The 24,204-nt window shown below is 41.3% G+C and overlaps 1 protein-coding gene across 3 annotated transcripts in view; it reads left to right on the forward strand.

The window, feature by feature from the left end:
- The window catches only part of RPS6KA5 (ribosomal protein S6 kinase A5), a 173,170-nt gene that overhangs the window by 145,430 nt on the left and 3,536 nt on the right, over positions 1-24,204 (forward strand). For all 3 annotated transcript variants that reach the window (XM_041759147.1, XM_041759148.1, XM_041759149.1), the window contains 8 exons: positions 1,678-1,828; positions 4,850-5,011; positions 6,203-6,328; positions 6,715-6,848; positions 7,535-7,628; positions 11,182-11,352; positions 15,038-15,229; positions 22,600-22,759. In XM_041759147.1, the coding sequence (XP_041615081.1) occupies positions 1,678-1,828; positions 4,850-5,011; positions 6,203-6,328; positions 6,715-6,848; positions 7,535-7,628; positions 11,182-11,352; positions 15,038-15,229; positions 22,600-22,759 (1,190 nt within the window). The remainder of the gene's footprint in view (positions 1-1,677; positions 1,829-4,849; positions 5,012-6,202; positions 6,329-6,714; positions 6,849-7,534; positions 7,629-11,181; positions 11,353-15,037; positions 15,230-22,599; positions 22,760-24,204) is intronic.

Raw genomic sequence — 24,204 nt, forward strand, 5'->3', positions numbered from 1 at the left:
AGAAAGCACATGAGAGGTGGAGGAGATGGGAGTCTGTGCCCTTTTTTCCCTCAGAAGCCGGGCTGCCGGGGTCTCTCTCAGCCCCGCGTGCCTCAGCTGAGGAGAGGATCATCCGCGGCGCTGGACACGCTGCCGAGCAGTGAGCAATGGGTGGATACTGAGGAACCAAAAAGATCCAAGCACGCCGCTCTTCCCTTGTTCTGCCAACATTTTCTCAGAGCCCAGGGATGGAAGTGCAAGAAGTAGGATTAGGTTGGACACAAACAACACTGCTGGAATCTTCGGTCACAGATCACTGCTCACTTCCCTGATGCTCAGTGGCGGCTCCAGGGAGGGGGTGTATACAGTTGGCAGCGCCAGGTCAAGCTTTGCTACAGGTGCAGGGCCGAGCATGCACACCGTGCTTTCACTCACATAGGCGCCCTAATACCCGTTTAGGTTGAGGAGACCGCAGTATAAAGACGTTAATTAACTCTCCGAGGCACACAGCCAGTGTTTGAATTCGGTCCGGCTCCAGAGTCCATGTTCTTACCACACGACGCCGTCTCTTGCAAACGTGTTATCTGGTTTTGTTCCATAACAGTTATTAATATATTAGTGTGCACCAGGGAATCTTTTTGCAAATCCAAATAAAGGAAGAACCACTTATCTCCATGTATACCATGTTATGCTTTTTTTTTTCTTTAAAGATTTTACTTATTTATTCATGAGAGACACAGAGAGAGAGAGAGAGGCAGAGACACAGGCAGAGGGAGAAGCAGGCCCCATACAGGGAGCCTGACGTGGGACTCGATCCCAGGTCTCCAGCATCACGCTGCAGGCTGAAGGCGGCGCTAAACCGCTGAGCCACCCGGGTTGCCCCACATTACGCTTCTTGATTTCCACCTGTCCCCTTCGTTACTCTTTCTCACTATTGATCTGCCTTTTAACAGGGGCAAAGGTACATTTGGTTGGATTGATTACTTTCATGCCCTTAGGATAAATCCAAACATTTCATCGAGACACTGGGTTTTCTTAATTTTTTACCTTCCATAATAAATAGTAGACAATATCTTTGAGTTCCCTATAGGGCTTGCCTGCCTGCTTTATAGGAGCAGATAATGAAGCAGGTGCTTTCACGCCATGAAAAGCCCCAGGTCCGGTGCTCGTGTTAAGATATTAGGAGTGGAGCCATGTCCAGGCGGCTCTGACTCTCCCTGCCTTGGCCTGCCGTCCCTCCCCATTCCTGCTGAGCCTGCTGTTCACTGGCTCACAGGGAGGAGAAGAGAGGCCAGTATGGTTGCAATTGCTTTTATGCTTTCAAATCTGAGTGCTGGATTGACTTCCCTGAGTTCATTAGGAGTTGTTTCCATTGGGGAATCTTCCATCAGAATCGAGTCCACAGATGGGAAGTCTAATCTGTCCTGAGCCTTCACATTCTTTTTTTCCAGTTAAATATTTGGGGTGGTGGCTTCCCATTAGGAGTGACTTATACTGAAAAATGATGCAACGCTTTGTTTCTGCTTATTTAAGTTTCAGAAATTTGATTTCATGGTATCTTGCTTTAAATACCCTTGCTCCGTTTTTCACTTCTAGTTCAATTTCAAAGTGTGTTGCGTGATACTTGTTTTATTAAGAATACTGTCACTATAACTTCATCCTCTGGTTGTTTTAATAGCAAGTTTTATCTGCCTACAGGAGAATATTAAAAAGTGAGCCTCCATATCCTCAAGAAATGAGTGCTTTAGCTAAAGACCTAATTCAGCGTCTTTTGATGAAAGATCCCAAAAAAAGATTGGGATGTGGTCCACGTGATGCGGATGAAATCAAAGAACATCTCTTTTTTCAGGTGAAATGTACTGAACAGATGGTTTTGTATGCCCTGCTATTTGCAGGGGGCTTGGCATTCTTGGTGAAATGAGTGAACATGGTCCCTTTTGGAAATCTTTGCTCCCTATTTTCACATACATTGCACCTTTTTTTTTTTTTTTAAGTGACAGGGACCCTGGAGGAATCCAAGGATCAGAATTCTACTGGGAGATGCCTAAAAGTGTTTTTCTCCCTAAATGAAGTGAGAATAGGGAGGACCATAATCGCATTAAGTCTTCCATATGCTTATTGGTTCCAGTTTTAAGTATTGGTTTCTATTTACAATCTTGAAATTCAGGCATAGGGTCCGAAGAGGCTTTTATTTTTTACTTTGTTCATGAGCCATTTCCACCAATGTATTCCACCTTTTAGAAAGTGATTTCATTTTTTTCTTCTTTTCTCTGGAGTGATCTCAGACAATTAAAAATCTGCCTTTTTCTCAGTTACATATCTGCAACATAGAGTTTTTTTTTTTTTGCATATTCTGAAAAAGCCTAATGAGACCATTTCACAGAGCACCAATACATCTGCTCAAATTAGTAACAACAACAACAACAACAAAAAACCCTCCAAATTTTGAGATTAACTGGCGGGGGGGCGGGGGAGTCAAGTTGTCTAACTTGACTAGTTATTTTAGTCTACCTGGTCAGCCTGGGATGCCATGACCTCAGTTTTTAAAACCCTGAACTTACAAGCTTTATTTATTTTTATTTATTTATTTATTTATTTATTGAGAGAGAGGGAGGGAGCCTGCGCAAGCAGGGGATGAGGTGAAGAGGGGCAGAGGGAGAGAATCCTAAGCAGGCTCTATGCTCAGCACAGAACCCAGCTGGGGTCTCTATCTCAGGGCCCTGTGATCATGACCCAAGTTGAAGAGTCAGATGCTTAACCAGCTGAGCCACCCAGGTGCCCCATGAACTTAACGACTTTTAAATAATTTCATCACCTCAACAAACATGACCTCTAAATATTTATGGTCTAAAGGGACCATCCGAGTTTTATTTTTATTCTGTAAACTGAGTTTTTACAGTATTGTCACCAAAACAAACGAACATATAACAAAACAAAGAAAAAACTCTGCTGTAGAGTAACCATTTATGTTATCTATTGTCTTTACATCTAGAAAAACAAATAATGGTTGAAAATAAGAACTACCTCTCTATATTTCTATACTCAAAAAAAGAACATCTGTCTCTCGGTTGCAACCTGTTTAAAAATAAATTACTGTGACCTTACAGATTCAGTAACAGAAATACATTTAGAATAAAATTAACTTGTCAGTGTATGCATTTCATAAATTAGCATGGCCTACAAAGATTAATATTTGAACAAACTATTTCAATATGTTGTTGAGAAATCTGGCTCAAAATTTAACAATAAGGTAAAATTCAAGAAAGTACTCAAGCAAAATATCTGAATCATGTTTTCCTAGGGTCCTATTCTCCGTGACCCCCTCTATTTGTAAATATTACAGTATGTCTTTCATATGAGAGAAATTTCTCTCTTCTATAGCTTGGAATAGTAATTTTAGGCTATTTAATTGCCTTGCTTTTTAAACGACAAGGACACTTTAGGAAAAACCAGAATCCAACTTGTAAAGACCTAAATGGAGAGGAGGTGGAGAGGAGCATAATAGCATTCAATCTTTTACACACCAAACGTTCTCCTGCTAACAACATATTTCTTTAAATTACCCCTTTACTCTAATAGTTTCTCTTAATGTGTTTATAAATAGCCAAGCACAAATCATATGCTTGTAATGGAAAACATTACAGCCACCCAGAGGACAGAACACTAACTAGAAAAAATCAAGAGACTGACCCTTCCACTAGCTAATGTTTAAGTAAAAAGGTTATTTCTTGCTTCTGGGCTTCAGTTTCCATCTAGATCAAGTAAAGGAGATGAGCTAAATGATCTCTAAAGCCCACTCTAAGCTAGAAAAAAAAGAAAAGTGAAGACCTGTAATCTAGTGATTTTTTTTTTCTACATTGCCTCCACAAGAGGGCATAATAAAAACATTTTATGTTGGTTGATTAAACTTAACGACTGTCATCAACCGTCTCTGAAATCGAAATGTGTCTTACAGTGGATATCATAACCATTCCAGCTGGTAATGCCTTTTCTTCCTAAATGGTACATAAAGTAATGGTGTATCTCACTATCAGTGATGACATTTTAGATTTGAGGAAGTATGTTAATAGGATAGCTGTAGAATTCAATTCAATAAGTCTTGTCTGAGGTGGTTTTAAGTGACAGAAGGAGCATAAGTTAAATAGAGCACAGAGTTGAATTTGAGTACTCTAAAACATAGCGCATAGCAGTTTATCAGGCAGTGAGTGTCTGGCATGGGGGGAGAGGGGACCTGGATTATCCTATGGGGGAGAGAAGGAGCAGTATTTAAAAAGCTAGAATACAAGTTAAATGAGAAACAGATGATTACATTAGTATGATAGTACCATTTTCACTTGGAGACCTAAACAAGTGCATGATTTATAGTGAGTTTTTATTTTCTGATCTGTCCAGAGGACCAGGAGGGAAACCAAGTATAGGCAGAGAGTCACTCAACATTGCCTCTAGAAAACAGGAATATTCCTTTAGAATTAATATTCATATCCATAGAGCATTGAAAAGCCCTTTATTACAGTTCAGCTTTGTTTTGTTCTGGCCTCCTTTCTCAGGAGGGTCAGGACAAAAATAATTTTTCTGTTATCCCTAGGGTATCTCGGTGCCCCCCAGAGGACCCAGCAAGACCCCACAGAGACCAAGGGCAGTCTCATCTTTCAGCATTGGCTGGAGCAATCAACTGCAGTCAGAAAATGTGCTCATGCTTTAAAAAAATAAATAACCCACCATATTTCTAATTATTGATTCGCAATATGTGTACTTTCCGTATCAACCAATGAAAACCCGAATCTGTCCTTGTTATTCTTAGAAAATTCTCAGAAAACACTCCAACTTTGTTGGTTTCTACTTTGTACCAATTTTCTTTTCTCTGTTTTAGAAAATAAATTGGGATGATTTAGCCGCCAAAAAAGTGCCCGCGCCATTTAAGCCAGTCATCCGAGATGAATTAGATGTGAGTAACTTTGCAGAAGAGTTCACAGAGATGGATCCCACCTACTCCCCAGCAGCACTGCCCCAGAGCTCTGAGAGGCTGTTTCAGGTAATCTCCAAGAGTCTGTTCATGCACAGGGGCCATGTGTGCTCAGAAAAAAAAAAAAAAAAAAAAAGACTAATTTTCCCATGAACATGTTCTTGGCATCTTAAAAGCAAGATTCTCTAATCTCTTCAAAATTATTAAACATAAAGATACTGCACATTATCAACTGAAGTTTATGGTCTGTTACATATTGGATATTATGTGTTTTTTTATATATAAAGAAGTGCTGATTTTTTTTCCTTGAAATTTCATTTCTGTTCAGGCTCTTTTATAGAAAAATACAATGCTACTTTATTTTACCTCTATCCATACAAAATTTTCTGCAGTTCATAAAAAGTATTATCTGATTCTTTATCTTCAGCCAACAATCTTAACTGCTTTCCAACTCCTGAAAAAGATCTAGAAAAGATTTTATACTTAGAAAAAGATCTTTCTCAGACTTGCAGTAGCCTCACTGTCAAATGGCATCAGAGCTTTCCTTCTTGAGTCCCAGAATGATCCCATTAGTATGGCCTCATCTGGTCACCTGGGCTGTGTCCCTGGCCCTTAATGACCCAAATGTCTAGTACATGGCTGGGCACATAGTAGATGTTCAAAAAAACATCCTTCGAACTAGTCAATGTTCTAGCTTGAGCAGATTAATCATCTATCACGATGCCACTTTTGGTTCAGGCCATAATTCTACCATTTGATTTTATTTCCTTTCCAAAACTCAATTTAAAATTTGAGTCAAATTTAATAATTGAGTCAAACCATTGCTAACTTAGAAACTAACTGTAGTGAACCTTGCTACAAAACAATAGCCCTTGGACCACTTTGTCTAATGCCTTAAACTCTACCTTTTTGAGAAGTTAGTTGTGTTTTTATAAGCGAACTTTTATCAGCAATGCAAAAGAATCACAGCTGTGAGTCAGATACTGGGGGTGGATTAGGAAGTAAGGTTTTTCTGCCTTTAATTTTGAATTGGTTTAATTCTACCAGAAGATGGCATTATCTCCTTCTGAAAAGCATTTTTCTATTGATGTGAAATCACCTTGCATTTTAGATCACAAATAAAATGAGATTCATCTTAACACCTATTTGAATGTTTTTCATTCTTTTTTGTTGATTTAAGGAAAAAATTGCTACAGTTTGGTCTGTGCTAACCTGAAAAATTGCAAATCCTCATTCTTTACTCTTCCTTTTCTTTTGAAGGGCTATTCCTTTGTTGCTCCTTCCATTCTGTTCAAGCGTAATGCTGCTGTCATAGATCCTCTTCAGTTTCACACAGGAGTTGACCGTCCTGGAGTGACAAATGTTGCCAGGAGCGCGATGATGAAGGTATAGATGTGGTCAATGAGATGACATAGTTACGATTTAAATACCAACACCAATTAACATTGTCAAGGCCAGTGAACGTGAGACACTTACCATTTGACTAAGATGCAATTTTAAGAAATGAGTAAGTGGAAATAGCAGCATTTGCCCTAGAGAATTAGTCATATCAACTTCAGTGAACTCCTTTTTGCAATGATAGCAAATTATGTATCTTAAAAAGTTAGATAGATGAAAGTAGAAATGAGCTAAAGCAAGATGAATCTTAGAAGATTATAAATGTATCCCACACATATTTATTAACATTGATAATGTTCTTTTACCCACAATGTTATTTATCCCTTTGCATTCCTAGTATTTTCTGAAGTTAAGTGATGTTGGTTTCTTATCAGGACTCCCCCTTCTATCAGCACTATGACCTGGATCTGAAGGACAAGCCACTGGGAGAGGGAAGTTTTTCAATTTGTCGGAAGTGCATACACAAAAAAAGTAACCAAGCATTCGCAGTCAAAATAATCAGCAAAAGGTAGGACCATTTCTGGCATTCTTTTGTATGGACTCATCCTGGTCAATGAATTCTGTAAATTAGGATTTTTATTTTAAAAGCAGTGGTTTCTTGTAAGGCTTAAACCCATGGGTTTAGCCATTCAGCTCATTAGTTGATCCATTATCCTTCTGACTCTAATAGATGTTTGCTAGTAAAGTAATCCATTTGAGACATAAATCAGTGTGACAGGCTTTCGAGGTTACTGCGAGAACATTTTCTGTTTTCTGTGGCGGTGGCAGTCAGACTTGCTCAGCAGCTGTTGCCGTGCCTAATAGTTATAGATTCGAGATTCTTTTTTTTTTTTTTTTTCCTGAAATGACTTAGCAATTTGCTGGTAGCTTTGAGAGCCAGCTCATTGTTTTGGAAACACATTATTACCTCCATGATTATGTATTCTTATTACCAAAATGTCAGGGAAGTAAGACATCCATTTCTTCATATGATTGGCTCTCTTCTGACTCAGAAATAATCGTTGTCTCAGGGATAATGCATTATTTGTTCTGGTGGGTCATAGGACTCATTGCTGTCAGAAACCTCACCGTGAGACTTCAACAGTTACATTCCAAATACACAGTAAATAAACACAAAATTTGGATTGGGATCATCGGGACAAAAAAATTGGTGAAGAGGTGTATATGTGGAGGCTAACTGCTTTTGTTTTGCAGGATGGAAGCCAATACTCAGAAAGAAATAACAGCTCTGAAGCTCTGTGAAGGACACCCCAATATTGTGAAGCTGCATGAAGTTTTTCATGATCAGGTATTTCACACTATTTTGCTGTGCAGACTGATTCCCATAGAGGGTTCTGTTTCCCACCAGTTTTGTCAGTGCTGCCAGGTCAGAGTCAGGGATGTGAATGTGACCCAGCCACTAGAGAGGGCAGAGAAACTTCTTACCCATCCTTCAATCCAGTGCATCCTTTCACGTCTGCTCTTCTCACTCAGGAGTGGGCGCACATGACATGGACGAAGGACGGCGGGCAGGGGCCAGTGGCAGTCTCACAAGCCGCTTGTCAACACTCCAGCAGCTACTCACCATAGTGTGATCACTGGACAGTTCTCAGGAGTCAATTAGTTATCAGCCCTCCCCTTTCTTTTCACTTCCAGAATAGACTTTAGAGAGTCTTAAACCTAACTAGTGCAAGCTGGAGAATAAAGATGAAGCAGGAGGGCAAACGTCCTCCCTCTCATAGTACTGCAGAGGGCATATTCTGCCCAGACCTCAGGGCAGGTCACACTGACCCCTCTTCTCCTGGTCCTGCTTTCCAACAGGAACCCTGTGCAGAAGCATGGAACTCTGCATGTGGGAGGAAGGCCACTGGATCAAGTCCATGTCTCCTCAGTCCCTCCATGGCCACCTTCCATGACAAAAATTGCTCCATTATAGTTACCTTCCTCCCCAGGACTGGGTGAGATGACACAGTCCCACTTGAGACAACATGCTGAGCAAAGGAGCCAAAACCAATCCTGGATGTGGCTTACCCTAACTTTACCAAAGAAGAAACAGACTCAGAAGGATCAGGAGCATCTAGCCGGGAAAACCTGGACTCTGGTCCTGGGCTGTCCCCACGTGCTGCTGTAGCACCATGTCCTAGGCAGTCCATGGCCTGGTTCTCTACCATATACCCAAAGTTCCCAGAGTGCCATGGCCAGCAATGACACATCCTAACCACAGTGACTGCTGTCCTTTATTATTGCCTACCTTATGAGGTTCAGGTACCATACCAGGTTCCACATGTGTTATTCAGTCCTTAGAATAACTGAAACTCACAGAAGTTAAATAACAGGGTTTCACCGTTTGTAAGTGGTAATGCTGGGCTCTGAACCCAAGCATCCAGCTTCAGAACAAGCTTTTAATTACTCTGCTCTGCTGCCTAAGGGGAGGCAGAAGCATGGAGTAAGCACCCCAAAGATGACATTATCATCTCCTGGCTCTTTGGTTCTCATAGACAGAAAAATGAGTATCTTGGAAGTGAGGACTTGGAGGAGTTGCTCTCCATGCTCCTCTACTGCCTCTACCGTGTTGGGCAATCCAGTTACAGTGGAGGTAACGAGTCCCCCATCCACTGGAGGTACTTAAAAAGAGCACATCATCAGTCATGGGATTGGAGGATGACCTTTGACCCTCCCCCTCTGATTTCGCACTTGTGCACACTTACGTCCCAGCAAGACATTCAGTGTCTTATATTCAGGCAGATGTCAGATCTCAGGAACTGCATCCCTAGTTTTTTACTTATGCCACAGGTTAAACTTATTATTTGCTATTTTTATATTAAGGAGTTCCTGAAGGATGCCTGAATGGCTCGATGGGTTAAGCAGCTAACTCTTGGTTTCCTCTCAGGTCATGATCTCAGGATTGTGAGATCCACACTGGGACATGGAGCCTCCTTAAGATTCTCTCTCCTCTCCCTCTGCCCCTCTGCATTCTCTCCCTCTCTCAAAAAAAAAAAAAAAAGAGTTACTGAAAATAAGTTGTCTCATGATGTAATGTAATGCTATATATACCAGTACAGATATATTAAAATATATTATCATTCTGCTGTTGATACCTTGCATGAGTTTTCCATGTAGGTGACACAGTTGCCTAGATCATCCCCAGGTGCACACAATTTTCTCTTCAGCTAATGGTGAAATCCATTAGGGTGGGTCTTTAGCCTCCAGCTCTGTAGCCGTGGAGTTCACTCAGTGCATCATGATCTGTACTCATTTCCTATTGCTGCTGTAACAAATGACCACAGCCTGAGCAATACCAATTTATCATCATGCAGTCTGGAGATCAGAAGTTCAGAATCAGTCTGACTTGTGTAAAGTCCAGGTGTCAGCAGGACTGGTTCCTTCTGGAGACTCTAAGAGACAATCCATTTACTTGCCTTTTTTAGCTTCTGGAGACTGCTCACATTCCTTGGCTTGTGACCCTTCTCTCTATCACTCCAATCTGTTTCCATAGTCCCATCCCATACTGTTGGCTCTGAGGGATAATTCAGACATGCTTCCCATGTCAGCACATCTACAAAGTCCTTTTACCATAGCAGGTAATATTCACAGGTTCTGGGGATCTGGATATGGACGTCTCTGGAAAGCCATCATCCAACTGTCTCATATACTTTTTCTCACTGTTATCTATTGTATTGGTAAGGTCCTAAATAAAGTTCATCGAGGTTAAGGAGCATCCCCAGGGTCATAAATAGAGTCAAACCACGTTTGACTCTAAAACCTCTTTTAAACCACTTACAGGTATCACCCTCTATTTTTATTTTTAAAGCTCGCTGGCATATGCTTGTCACAGACTTTCCACTTTGACTTTATCTGTTGTATGTACAAACTCAAACTATTGGAGAGCAATTCTCTTATTGAAAGAGTTCACCTTTTAAAATTTGTCCAGTATGTACAGGATAATTGCCTTTTTATAAAGGTTCATTCTTTCTTTTTCTTTCTTTCTTTTTCTTTCTTTCTTTCTTTCTTTCTTTCTTTCTTTTCTTTTCTTTTCTTTTTGAATTTTGCTAATTCAAAAGGAAATGTATTTATTGAATAGTGTTGGTTCTGTGGTACATAGCACCTGAATCTGTTCTTTGGGTATCTTTTTTTTAAACTACATGCTTGTGTTCACTTGAGAGCTGATACAATCTCTTTGCTTTTTGATTGCTCCTGTGTCATTTTCTTTATGGACTAGTATAAAAAGCATAGAAAAGAAGTAATTTTTAAACTATATAGTTAATGATAATGCCATTGATAGCTAAAGTAATCATTTAAAAAAACCAAACAAACCCTGCATTGAGCTCTGGGTACTTGACATGGATATTAATAAGAAACCCTGAAACTAATCCATTGAGCTCTGACGAAGGTTTAGAGTGCCCTCATAAAACAATACCTTTTTTAAAAGATAAATTTGCCATTCACTGGCTGGGTCAGGCCTCTTGTGGGTAGTTGCCCATACTCTGTCATTAATCTTGTATATCGTTTAAAGCCGATGATTTCACGTTCTTATCAGCACTAGGTCACACTTTAAAAAGAAAGATACATAAACTTGATAGAGAGGGTTGGAATGGAATTCAAATGAAAGAATTAGTCAAAGAAGGGATATATAAAGATTTCACTGCAGCACTTGAAATTTTCCATTACCAAAATAGAATTCTAAAAACACCACATTATCCTTCAGTTCTTCCCTCTACACTAGTAAGGATTGCTGTTGATTATTTTAACAAGGGATTATCCAAATTTATTGGTGATAGTTAATAGTCCAGGAATGCTTCATCTGTAAATACACTTCTCTTGGTGAAAGCTCTCTGCACTATTCTTTTTTTTTTCCTTTCTAGCTTCACACATTTCTGGTGATGGAACTTCTGAACGGGGGAGAGCTGTTTGAGCGCATTAAGAAGAAGAAACACTTCAGTGAGACGGAAGCCAGCTACATCATGCGGAAGCTCGTTTCGGCTGTCAGCCACATGCATGACGTCGGCGTGGTGCACAGAGACTTGAAGCCTGAGGTATCGCCCCTGTCACTCAGGCTGTTCCTAAATATTCCCCCGGGACCTGCAGGCTTCTCTTGCTTTGTTTCTTGGGGCTTTCTGCTAAATAGATTCTTGCAGGGCACCTGGGTAGCTCAGTGGCTGAGCATCTGCCTTTGGCTCAGGGCATGATCCTAGGTCCTGGGATTGAGTCCTGCATCAGGTTCCCCACAGGGAGCCTGCTTCTCCCTCTGCCTATGACTCTACCTCTTTCTCTGTCTGTGTCTCTCATGAACAAATAAATAAAATCTTAAAAAAAAAAAAAAAGATACTTGCAGATATCCCATTTCTTGGATTTTTTTTCTTTTCTATTTTAGTCTAAAATAAATTTTTTTTCTTTTCTTTTTCTTTTTTTTTTTCTTTTTGCCAGCAGATCATCTTGAGGTTATATTTGTAAGTGTGAGAGCCTTTTATGGAAGAAATACTTTATGCAACAGTTGTGAGCTAAAAATAGCAATGGAAATGTTTTGTAGCAGAAAATAATATCCTTTCTCTATGTGTACCTGTTTGAGAGGGATTTTTTCAAATGATATTTTGTGAAAGCTTATTTTTCATTTTTGTAATCAAAGTGATTATCTCATGAATAACAATGTATATAATTCTATTCTGAATATTTAAACATAAAAGAATTGTCTTGGTTTAACTAGTTGTACAGTCCTTTTATGCGCTTCTTTTTGCTCATGTATGATATTTATAGGATTGTGTAGCAATGCGGAAGCAGCAGCTTTTTATATATTCCTACTTTCAAAAGGTTATTAAAGAAGGTTCTAACTCCAGAAAGCCCCTTTTTAGTATCAAACCTATGAAAATTCCCCCCTTTGAGGAAATCATCAAAATAATCATGAAAATTGAAAAACAAAACCCAATAATTTATGAAAGACTAACAATGACTCATCCTTTTTCATTTGCAAAATTATACATATTTCCTCTTTAAAATAGAACTTCATTTTTAATAGCCACGTGATTATAATGTATTGCCAATTTTTTTTAAGTAATAATTTCTTTGGAGTTTATTTTTTGTGTTAAACCACAAAAGAATATGTCTCTGAAAGCACTGGGGTTTTTTTTGCCTGCTTAAGTATCTTGATCATTGGTAGGAAGAGGATGTTTTAAAAATAGAATTCTGTGCATCCAAATATAATTGACTGTTTCTAAAGCATCTGAACTTCTGTCTGTGGACTTCCTATTACTGTTACTCATATTACTAGTAATTAATCAAAAGTGAATTGTTTTATGAACTTGCAACTCTGGTAGCTCCCCCTCTGCTTCCTTCATCCGAGTTCTCACTCTCCTACAGAACACCCACTGAAAATATGGTGCTCTGTACATCGGAGATCAGAGATCTATTTTTAAATGTGAAAGCACACAACTTAAATGTTTTCTTGATAGACAAGGAACAAGCATGTAATTTTTTTAATTGAAAAGATCTGTTCCATGACTGTATAGAATTCATTTTCACATGTTTTATTCTTTGATAACTGGCCATCTGTCATCCCACGAGTCTCAGATGAGGCAACTGTCCTCTCCAACAGAATTTAAATTTGCCTTCCTATTTTACTGATCAAAAAGATACTTATGTTGCTTAATTCTTGTTTGTTACAAACCTTTTCTCAAATAATCATTTGAAATGAAGAATTGTCAGATTATTTAGGAGATTCTACTACAGTTATAGCCCTAAATCAAAATAGATTTTGGAGAAATGAAAATGTGCCTTTGTACTAACATCTCCATGATAAAATAACTTTCACTTGGTCTTTTAAATGGCAGAATATATTATTTCCAGACTAAAAGTTTAATGCCTTTCCCATTGATGTCATATTTTAAGATCTGATTATATATCTTTTGGTTGATGTTTGTGTGGCCTTGGCTTTCTGCTTAGGCAAAATCCTAAATTCTAAGTGAGAAGCAGACAAATTTAGAAGCTGGCTAACATTCTTAGTGGGTTGCTTTGTACTTTTCAAATTGGACCCCATACTCTTGAAAGATTAAGAAAAATTACATCAAATTTGTTTCAAGTGGGACTTGAGATCACGCTGAAAGGCAGTTGCTTCCTGCCACTCCTGCCCTTGCACATCCAACTCCACTCAGAGAATGGGAGCGGGAGGCCGCATCTCCTTTACATCAAGAACTGCTGCTAAGGAAGTCCTCTGCCTGTCTTAATATAGAATAAACTGAAGTCATTTCCCAAGGAGGCTTAGCAGGCTCCATGAGGACGAGGGCCAGGTGTGCTTCTCATGCCTCTGTGTTCATAGCACAAGGCTTGCGCTGCAGAGGGGCTCAGGAGTCATTTGCTGAAAGACTTCTCCCCAGCTCAAGTGGATGAACCCCAGCTGTGACTGGGGTGTTGTGAAGCCTTACATTCAGTTATATCCACATTTTAATTCCATCACAAATTCAGGATCAAGCATTGTATGATAGAACATTTAAGAAAACTCTTTAATATTTTTGCTTTTCTCTCCTCCCACATTTTGCATTTTTAACTTTTGAATGGAAGGTGTAGAAGATTTTTCTTTGTACGAATGATGCTTTCTGCGGTGTCCTTTATTTTAGCTGGAATAATAGTAACAAACAAATGATGTTCCAGATCTGAAGAATAATTTAATAAAGATGTCACAGGTTTTGTCAGGATGTCTGAAGACAGTATAATCAGATTCACTTACTGTGGGCACTAGCTTGATAATAAAAAGGATGACCATGCATCAGACTATTAGCATTTATTAAACATGATAAACATAAACATGAGAACAGTACAGTAAAGCCTTAGTGACTGAGAAGGCTTGGCGATGAGACATTCAAGAGAGCACTGTTTTCTGAATAACTGAGGGATAATATCCATAAGCATCAAAAAAATGTTTATTAACTGGGAGGAAATATTTCTGAAATATAATGTATGTCTTTACCATGTCTTCTTTCTTTATTTTTTATTTTTTTCTATTTATTCAAGTAATCTCTACACCCAGCGTGGGGCTTGAACTCATGATCCTGAGATTAAGCTTCGCATACTCTTCCAACTGAGCCAGCCAGGCATGCCTACCATGTCTTCTTAAATAGGATGTACTAGATACAGTTATTTTTTTTATGACTGTATTCAATGGGCAGATATGTACCAAAGCACCTACTAGATGACTGTACCAGGTTTTCGGAATAGAGTCATAAGTAAAGTGGACACATAGTCCCTGCCGTTGGGGAATTACTGCCTAATGGGGAAGAAGACATTGAATTGATAATACCAAGATGCCAAGTACCAGAAGGAATAGGAAAATATAGTAGCAGAAAATAGAAAAAGTTCTAACTTGAGTTTGGTGGTACATTAGGGTGGTTATTTCTCAACACAGAGTAGGTGCATGTGAACCAGGTCAGAAGGGAGGCTGATAGAGGAGGTAGAGGGCAAACACTGAGCAAGAAAAACGTAGACAATGGCTCTGATGTGAGAAGTGTGTTACAGTTGAACAATGTTCCATAAGACATTATAAAATTGAAATAATACAAAAAAACATAAGGCAGAGAACAACAGTACATTGACATCCAGCTCCCACACCCTCCGCATCAGACCTCTCTCCTTGTCGCAATCCAGTATCAGCATGTAGATAGTGTTACATAAATGGCATCACCAAGTCCCAGGACAGTTTCATGTGAGACTAATTGAAATGTTTGTATCTTGCAGAATTTATTGTTCACTGATGAAAATGACAATTTGGAAATTAAAGTCATCGATTTTGGGTTTGCACGCTTAAAGCCACCTGATAACCAGCCTCTCAAGACGCCTTGCTTCACCCTGCACTATGCGGCCCCAGAGCTCTTGAATCATAATGGCTATGACGAGTCTTGTGACCTCTGGAGCCTGGGCGTCATTCTGGTGAGTTCTTTTCACTAGAGCCACTAAACCTAGTCACTTTCCGGATGCCCTCTTGCCTGTCTCTCTCTCCCTGCTCTTTTTCTTAAAGTTGTGGGAAAAAATTGACAAGTTGATTTATTTTCTGTACAATGAAAGATCTGACCCAAGACAGATCTTTCCCTTTTTTAAAATTGACATTGGAGACAATGTAGGAGTTTTTATTTTGGTTTATTTTGAAATATTGAAGGCACTGCATTTTATGTGCATGAAGAGTTTATATAGTGTTTTTCTTTTTAAAAGAGGCAACAGTATATTTTCAAAAGACAGGCATATTGGATATAATGTGAAAACAGCAAAGTGATTTATTAATAGGAAAACATTAAAAAATACATTCTGTGAGATTTTCAGACTAAAAATGTAATTATAGAAGATAATTTAGGATAAATTAACAAATTAATAGGTAAAGCGAGAAATATTTATAGTAACTTACAGTAATCGTAAGCATGCTTTTCACAAAATGTCCTTGGCTGCCGTGATCAGAAACAGAACATTAAAGCTAGAAAAACCTTGGCATGTTTCTTCTCAAAATAGCTTGACTTTTTCTGCATGTAATTTGTAATGCATAATCTTAAGGGAAGAAATTTCAGACAAATACAGAAAGATTTGAGGAACAAGTGAAATCACTCATAATCTCATTGTGTGGAGATGATGTGTGTGAGCTCCCCGGCTCCTAACACCCCCACCTTTACCACCGTGTTATATGTGCTGTCAGCTATGTGGGTTTTTTTTAACAAACAAGACTATATTACACATGTGGTTTGGGCCTCCAGCATTCATTTAACCATTTCTTTACTAATGAGCAGTCCGCGTTTTCCAGTGTTTCACTAATTACAAACTACACAAATCAGGGTTTGTTTTTTGTTTTTTTATATATGTGGCTGCATTTGTCTCATTATTTCCTTGGAATAGACTCCTATGAGAAGGGCATGCACATCTTTATTTTGACATATATGCCTGGATTTCCTTCTAGAAGGAAACAGATCATATTCTCATCAACTGTATGCGAATACATCAGATAATATCTGATTTCAGTCTTAAGTAACTTCCTACTGTTGAAATTTGCATACATTTCTTTGATGAACATTTAGTTTTGAGCATCTTTTCATGTATTTGGACATTTGTATTTTCTTTTTTATGAATTGCTGTTTTTGAGCTTTGCCCATTTTCCCGTGGAGAAATTTTCCTTGTTTTAAAGCTCAGTGAAGGATTTTAATCCTTTGTCTGCCATTGATATTGGAGATGTTTTTTCTGATTTGTCATTTGTGTGAAAACTTTGTTTATAGTAATATGAGATTTTCTTTTGGGTTTTAAAAGGATTTAAATGGAGAATTTTTTATCTCTATGTAGTAAGATGTCAGTCTTTTCCTTTATGATATTTGGTTTCAATGTTAGATTATCCCTCCACCCCTACCCCAACCCAAGATTATAAAAACACTCTCCTAAATTTTCCTCTAGAATTATATTTTATTTTTATACTTAAATCTGCACTCCATCTGGGATTTATTTTGGTGTCAGTTTGTATTCCCCCAGAGGCTAAGCCAGTAGTCCCTGCAGGATGGTTCTTCTTTTATTTTTAAGCTTTATATGGTTTTCTTTCCAGCAATTTTAAGTCATCATTTATAATTTTCAAACTAAAATTAAATATTTATGAATAAGATATTTTAAATAAAAATAAACAACTAACTTCTATAGATTTGAGAGTTTCATTTAAGGACTTAAACCAATGACATTTTCATTAGCATTCTCCTAAAAAATTAGTCTAAATAAAAAGGAGCTTTCCAATTTTGGCAATAATATAAAATTACCCCATGTAAAAGAGCCTTTACTTTAAATATAGGTCAATAATAATTATCATGCTCTTTAACATTTTAAAAGACAGTCTTAGAACGCACAGACAGGTATGTTAGAACTTCTGAATGCATGTCTATGGAAGTAACTTTGTGTGATCGCGTGGATGTGGAAGCCATGCTTCTCTCTCAATCTGCTTGTCAAGTTGTTAAGACAAGCAGGGAACAAAGAACAGCTTAACTGATACCACAGGAGTTCAGTCACAATATCCAGACTGTGGAAAGTTCTACAGTACAAATAACCCAGTTTCTCCTGTGAGAAAAAAGCCCGAGAGCCTGTAGATTAAAAGACACTTGTAAAACAGTATTTACACTGACTTGAATTCTGATTCAAGCAAATTCTAATTACAATTCTATTTATTAAATTCAAACTCTGAGTCATACAGATGTAATTATAATAGATACCTGCAGTGTATGTGATGCAGTTGGAGAAATCTGAATATTGATTGGATACTGAATGATATAAAGGAATTACTGCTAATTATTTTAAGGTATGATAATGGTGTGGTTGTGTCTTTGTGCCTTTTAGAGATACACAATGAAATACAGATGAACCAAGTTCATTGTGCATTAAATTGTCACAGAAAAACAGTGCTTTGCAAGCCTTTCCAAGTGAATGAATGCATATCTCCAGAAGATCTAGATACAAAGCCTTAGTTATTCCATAGGAAGCACAAAGTTTATTTGGAGTCTCCTAATTTGCTTTAGAAATCTATGGCCTTTTGGAACACCAGGCTGGCTCAGTCAGTGGAGCATATGACTCTTGATCTCGGGTTGGGAGTTCAAGCCCCACATTGGGTGTAGAGATTGCTTAAAAATAAAATCTTAAAAAAAAAAAAAAGGAAATCTATGACCTCTTTGTGTGTTGTATCTAATAAACATGAATGTGGCTATTATAATTTGAAAATAATTTACATTTCCCCTCTTGAGTAATACAAATACCCCAGGAAGCTGCATCCGATAGTCTCATATGGCTCATCTGCCTCATGTATATTGCAGTCCCTATCCAAAACATGCAGGACTTTAATTAAGATAGAGCTTACACAATGTCTTAGCTTGGTGCTGCTATAACAAAATGCCACTGATTAGATGGCTTGAACAACAGAAATTTTTTCTTTCACAGACTAGAGGCTGGGAAGTCCAATGCCAAGATGCCAGCAATGTTGGCATCTGGTGAGGATTTTCTCCTTGGGTTGTAAACAGCCACCTGTTCTCTGTATCCTCACATGGCCTTTCCTCAGTGAGTGTGCTTAGAGAGAGAGCATGACTGAGCAAACTCTCTGCTGTTCTTTTTATAAGGACGCTAATCCCATTGGATCAGGACCCCACCCTTACGACTGCATGTAACTTTAATTACCTCCATATAGACCCTATCTCTAAAAATAGGCACATTGGGGGTTGGGTCTTCAACATATGAATTTCTTTTAAATATTTATTTATTTCAGAAAGAGAGAGAGAGTGTGTGTGTGTGCGTGTGTGTGTGCGCAAGCATGTGCTTGTGAGCGTGAAGGGCAGAGGGAGAGGGAGAGAGAGACTTTCAAGCAGACTCCCCACTGAGGGAGCCTGAAGCAGGGCTTGATCTCATGACATTGATATATACATATATCAATTAGCATGTTTCAGAATGCTCCAAACTGGAAACAAATCAAATGTTCATCAACAGTAGAAAGGTATTCTAGTCTGGGGTCCTCAGGAAGCAGAACCTGAAGCTAAGGTATGTTTCCTTGTGTTCCTAAGGAGCAAAATCCCAGGGAGAAGGAAGAAAGCAGAGAAAGAGGGATTGCAGAAGTACACACCTGGGTTGTCACTTATTGTTATCAAGTGCAGCTGATCACTTGAGTTCATGAACCAGGACCTTTAATGAAGCAAACCCTAAGTTTGCAGGGACAGAAACTTGAGTTTTATAAGTGTACCCACTGTTATGTACCCATAAAACCTAGATATAGGAGAGGGGGTGCCTGGGTGGCTTAGTCAGCTAAGCATCTGACTCTTGATTTTTGGCTCAGGTCTGATCTCAGGGTCATGAGATCGATTCTCTCTCCCTCTCCTCTGCCCCTGCTCCCTACCTCCACCAACTTGCACATGCTCTCTCTCCCTCTAAAAAAAGAATCTAGATATGGGGGACCTGGCACCAGTGGATCATCCATTGGTTCAATGTTATCCTCAAGGACGGAGCTCCAACCCCACAGGGTATTGTCCTGAGCAGGTGGCTTCACTGAGTCTTTCATGTTCTAATAGGACCATGTATCAACCAGACCCAGTTTCCTTTCTTTCCTCATCAAGGAAAAGTCGTAGGGAATTCCTCCTCAGTGAGGCCATTGGCTTGAGTTGAGGAAGAAGTGTTGATGCAACAGAGATAGGTGAATATAACTTAACTCCTGCCTTCTGGACCTCCTGGGGCTGATTCCAAGTGAGCCGTGTCCACAGTACACTGAATTGCTGCTGTGACTCTGTGAATGAGCACAGCTGCTGATCCTAGCACACAATGCACTGCTCTTGGTGTCCCTTCTGTGGGCACTCATGGTCTACTAGGAACCAGTAGCATCCAGGAGCTGTTTTGCAGATGGCAGTTCTCTGCCACAGGAGGCAAGAATGCCAGCCCAGAATCCTTCAGGTCTGCTCTGCAACACTTCTCATGCAGTTGCCAAAGACTCCACACAGCATTCTTATCTTGCACAGATACCTCTAGCACAGTCGAGTCAGCCAGATCCCATGGCCTAGGTAGCAGGACGACTTGTGCTGCAGCTAGGACCTGCTGCAGAACCCTCTTTACTCTGGGCCCTCCTTGAACCTGGTAGCCTTCCCAGTCACTTGATAAATGGATTAGAGCAGTATTCTCGAGAAGAGCAATATATGCTGTTCCCAAGATCCAAAGAGTCTTCTGCCTCTTTCTCGGTGGTACAAGGTACAGCCATTTGTCTTTTGGGGGGAAGTCTCTATGTCCCTAAGCACTGGAGCTCTAAAATCTTTCCTAATGTGACAGTCTGCTGAATGTTTGTACAGTCTATCCACTGCACTCTGGCATCCGTGTGCTTGAAGGCACCTAGGATACTGCAGTTCCTACTCACCGGGTCTCAATGAAGGTGTCAACACAGAGACATCAGAACCCCAGCACGGGATTCCTGAGGATGCCAAGGTGATCGAGGTCCTAACAGACTATTACAGCAGAGCAGGAGAGTTCACACAGCTCTTGGACAAGACAGTGAATGCTATCCTTGCCATGCAAAGGCTTACTGCTTCGATCTTTCCTATTGATAGAAGTCAAGAAGAATCTGTTGATCAGATCAGTGGGTGCTTATCCATGCCAGCACGGTATTGACTTGTACTACATTGAGCCAGGCCTGCGGTGCCTCTGGTGTGTACACTATCCGCTGTTCTCAATTCTTCCTCCTCAGGGACTGCACTCTTTAATGTAATTGTGTGTTAGCTCTTGCTTTAGACTCTGCTCTTTGGGGGAACCCAGGCTAAGATAGTTGGCACCGGCAGTGATCTGGAAAGTGGACTTTGAGGAAGGGGCTTTCAAGTTGCATGACTGGCTGTTCTGATTCCCCCACTTTCTGTCAGGAATGGGGTTCCTACTGCCTTCCAACTAGAGAAAGAGGAGGAAGGGAAAAAGTGTGAAGTTGGGTATACTACTGAGCTGGCTGCTGCTCCTACCAAGTGCAACGGGTTGCTCAATCCTGTTACATTTATTGTAAAGATGAAGAAATAGTCTAAGGGAGCTTAACTAATTTGCCCGAGCTGGTAACCAAAAAGCTAGAAAATAGAAGCTAGTAAGTGAAAAAGCAGTGGTTGGAAGCCAGGTCTGTGTGACTCAGAAGCTCATGTTCCCCTCCTGCCACGTGTCTTCTCTCTGGAGTAACGATGGCAGATGGTGGAGGCCCTGGTTACGCATCCTGGAAGGTTACACGGCAGGGTAGGTGGGCCTTCGCCGGCTCGATAGAAAATGGCCTTCTGAGGAGACAGAATATCTAGGGCACAGTAGGGGAGGCCTAGGGCCTGTGGGTGGGGAGCGTGGGTGGGAACTCGGGGACCTTAAGGCCGGGCCGGACGGGCAGTCGAGGTGCTGGGTCAGGGGCGGGAAGCTGGCACCCAAGTCTGAAGAGGGAGGAGAGACGTAGGCTGTGCCAGCGTCACTATGTGCAAAGGACAAAGGAGAACAGACTCAAGGAGGTTCTGGGATTTTCTTAAACTGTTTTGTCATTGTTCTTCAGGTGTCCACACCTGTCCCTCCTTAGAACAAATATCTTCATGTCAGGTGGCTCCAAGTCAGTAACTGCGGTCTCTTCTCCTTGGCGTCTCCATCTGGGGGAGCAGAGGTTTTCTCTCGGCACGGTTTTCTTGTACAGAGAGTCCCAATTCCCGTCCAGAGCCTCCTGGTGTCTGGTCACCTCAGAGGGTCCAGGTTCCTTCTCCTCTCTGTCTGGGGCTCCATCCTTCTCACCCGACGTTTGTTGACTACTCTCCTCTCTCCTGCTTTCCCCCCTTTTGATGTCCTTTTTATTATCCTGTCTGGGAGCTTCCATCCTTTCTGGGATCCAGTGTGTAAGAGCAGCATCCCCCCCCCCAAAAAAAAGCAGCATCCCCCTCTTGCCTTTGTGAGGGTGAGCCTGCCCGTCAGACTCATGGCCGGAAGAGAAATGACAAGAGTCCTAGGTCACAGGGACTTGTCTGTGAGTGTGTGTCTCCTCCTGAGGGCTGGGCTTGAAATGGAGACCATCCTCCTTGTCCCTTCCTGACTGATGCTGTGGTGATCTGGCTCCCACCCATACCAGCACTGTCTCCTCGCTGTGCAGCGCATCTGTGTGGTCTGCGCCCCGCCGCCCTGCCTTCACCCCTCCATGGCCTCTGGGTCTCTCAGGGAGCAGAGAGGAAACCTTCTCCGAGAAGTTTAAAGCTTAAATCCAGTCTCTGCTGCAAAGACAAGCCTCACTTAGCTTTTTCAGTTTTTCTGTTGACTTTTTAAAGGGCAAAAAACCTCAAACATAAATTTTTCAAACACATGGCTACAGTGAAAACAGGTGGTTGTAGCAAATTCATCATATTCAACGCGACGATGAGAGAAATAAAGTGGTAATTACAATCAAAACAGGAGGGCCTAACTTAAAAATGTTTGAAGTTCTTAACCACAGTTAATCTCCTAAGGAAAGGGGGTGTGGTATTGAATAGAAAACTAAACAAAAAAACAATTATTGAGGGGTTCGGCTATCTCTGTTTTCTACTATCTTTTCTGAAGAACATCCTTGTTTGGTTCTTGCTCTTTAAATTTTGATGTAATAAGCTGTCTGACCTCTTCACAAGGCCTTGAAATGTGTTGGTCGCTTCAGTGGTAGAAGTCTACATGACCTCCTCAACCCCGGCATGCTGGTTGTAGGAGCCGGGAAACTATGTTGATGAAGTGAGTAGTGAAGCTCCGCGTGGCTTTGACCGTGACTTTGGCAGACATTCTCTTTTCTTCCCTTTCTTTTTTTTCCCTCTTCATAGTACACGATGTTGTCAGGGCAAGTTCCCTTCCAGTCTCACGACAAAAGTCTGACATGTACCAGTGCGGTGGAAATCATGAAGAAAATTAAAAAGGGAGATTTCTCCTTTGAAGGAGAAGCCTGGAAGAATGTATCCCAAGAAGCTAAAGATTTGATCCAAGGTAAGACTCTAATGAAAGTTCACACCATGTAGCGACTGAAGTGGAATCATACCCACTCACCTATGGTTGTTGGTTGCTCAGGGAATTCACGTGTGTCCTAGAAGGTTTCCAGGTCACTCTGCTGAGCCATAGGACCGCTGTCCCTTATGAATCTTGTCCACATCCAAGGGGTCCACAGGATCTCACTCTAACACCACCCAAATGAACTGACACTGTGTTACTGTCCTTTCCACCAAATATGTCTCCTCACTCCCTCCCCACTGCCAGGCGGCCAGACACTTGGGTGGCACTGTCCGCCCCCCACATCCTCATCCTCAGTCCCTGGGTCCAGCGTCGGTCCTCACCCACCTCAGTCCCCAGGTCCGGTGTCAGTCCTCACCCCCCTCAGTCCCCAGGTCCATCATCGGTCCTCACCCCCCCTCAGTCCCCAGGTCCAACGTCAGTCCTCATCTCCCTCAGTCCCCAGGTCCATCATTGGTCCTCACCCCCCTCAGTCCCCAGGTCCATCATTGGTCCTCACCTCCCTCAGTCCCCGGGTCCAGCGTCAATCCTCACCCCCCTCAGTCGCCAGGTCCATCATCGGTCCTCACCCCCCTCAGTCCCCAGGTCCAGCATTGGTTCTCACCCCCATCAGTCCCTGCTCCAGCGACAGTCCTCACTGCCCACTCGGCCCCATTCATGCAGCCACCATCGGTTCTCTCCTCAGATCCCAGGCACTGTCTCCGTTTTCTCACTGCCTGATGTCACCTGTCCCTTACCAATCAGCAGAGTGACCTTCCTCATACCCAGAGGTGATTATGCCTCTCTCTGCTAAATATCCTTCAGAGAGTCCCCATTAGCCCCCGGTCAGACTCCGTGGACAAGCACTGGAATTTTAGGGCCCTCCAGGCCCTGCTGCCCGGGCCTCCTGTGAGCCTCGCTCTGCCTTTGAATTCTTCACGTGTGCCTGCGCTCACATTCCTGCGTGACTTCAAGCTTGCTCTCTGTAATCCCCGGGGCATCCCTCTTCATGGAGCCCACTTGGGCTCATCCCCAGGACTCATCTTCTGGAAGCCTTCCAGGGTGCCCACCCTCTAGTCAGAGCCTCCCCTTGGGCCACTCACACCCTGTGCATGGGGACTGTCCCCCAGTGCCTTCAGAGTTGGATTTTGTCTGCGTCTCCTCCTAGCTCCTCGTTGGGTCTCCATCTCCGTGTCCCTGTTGCCTTCCTGCACTCGCTGACTTGGGCATGGTGTGCATACAGGAATGAAGTGCACCTGGCACCCTGTTCATAGAGAGCTTGCCCGTGGCCACTGGGAGTGTATGTGTTGGGTGCTGATTCCCTCCTGATTGAGAAGCCGGTCGGCCTACAGTGGGCCTTGTCATTCGGGTTCAGTGTTTACGAGGGGATTTAGATGTATGAAAATGTAACTCCCTTTGTGGGAGGTTGAAGCCTTATCCAAATC

The sequence above is a fragment of the Vulpes lagopus genome, chromosome 6 (genome assembly GCF_018345385.1).
Source record: "Vulpes lagopus strain Blue_001 chromosome 6, ASM1834538v1, whole genome shotgun sequence".
Lineage (NCBI taxonomy): Eukaryota > Metazoa > Chordata > Mammalia > Carnivora > Canidae > Vulpes > Vulpes lagopus.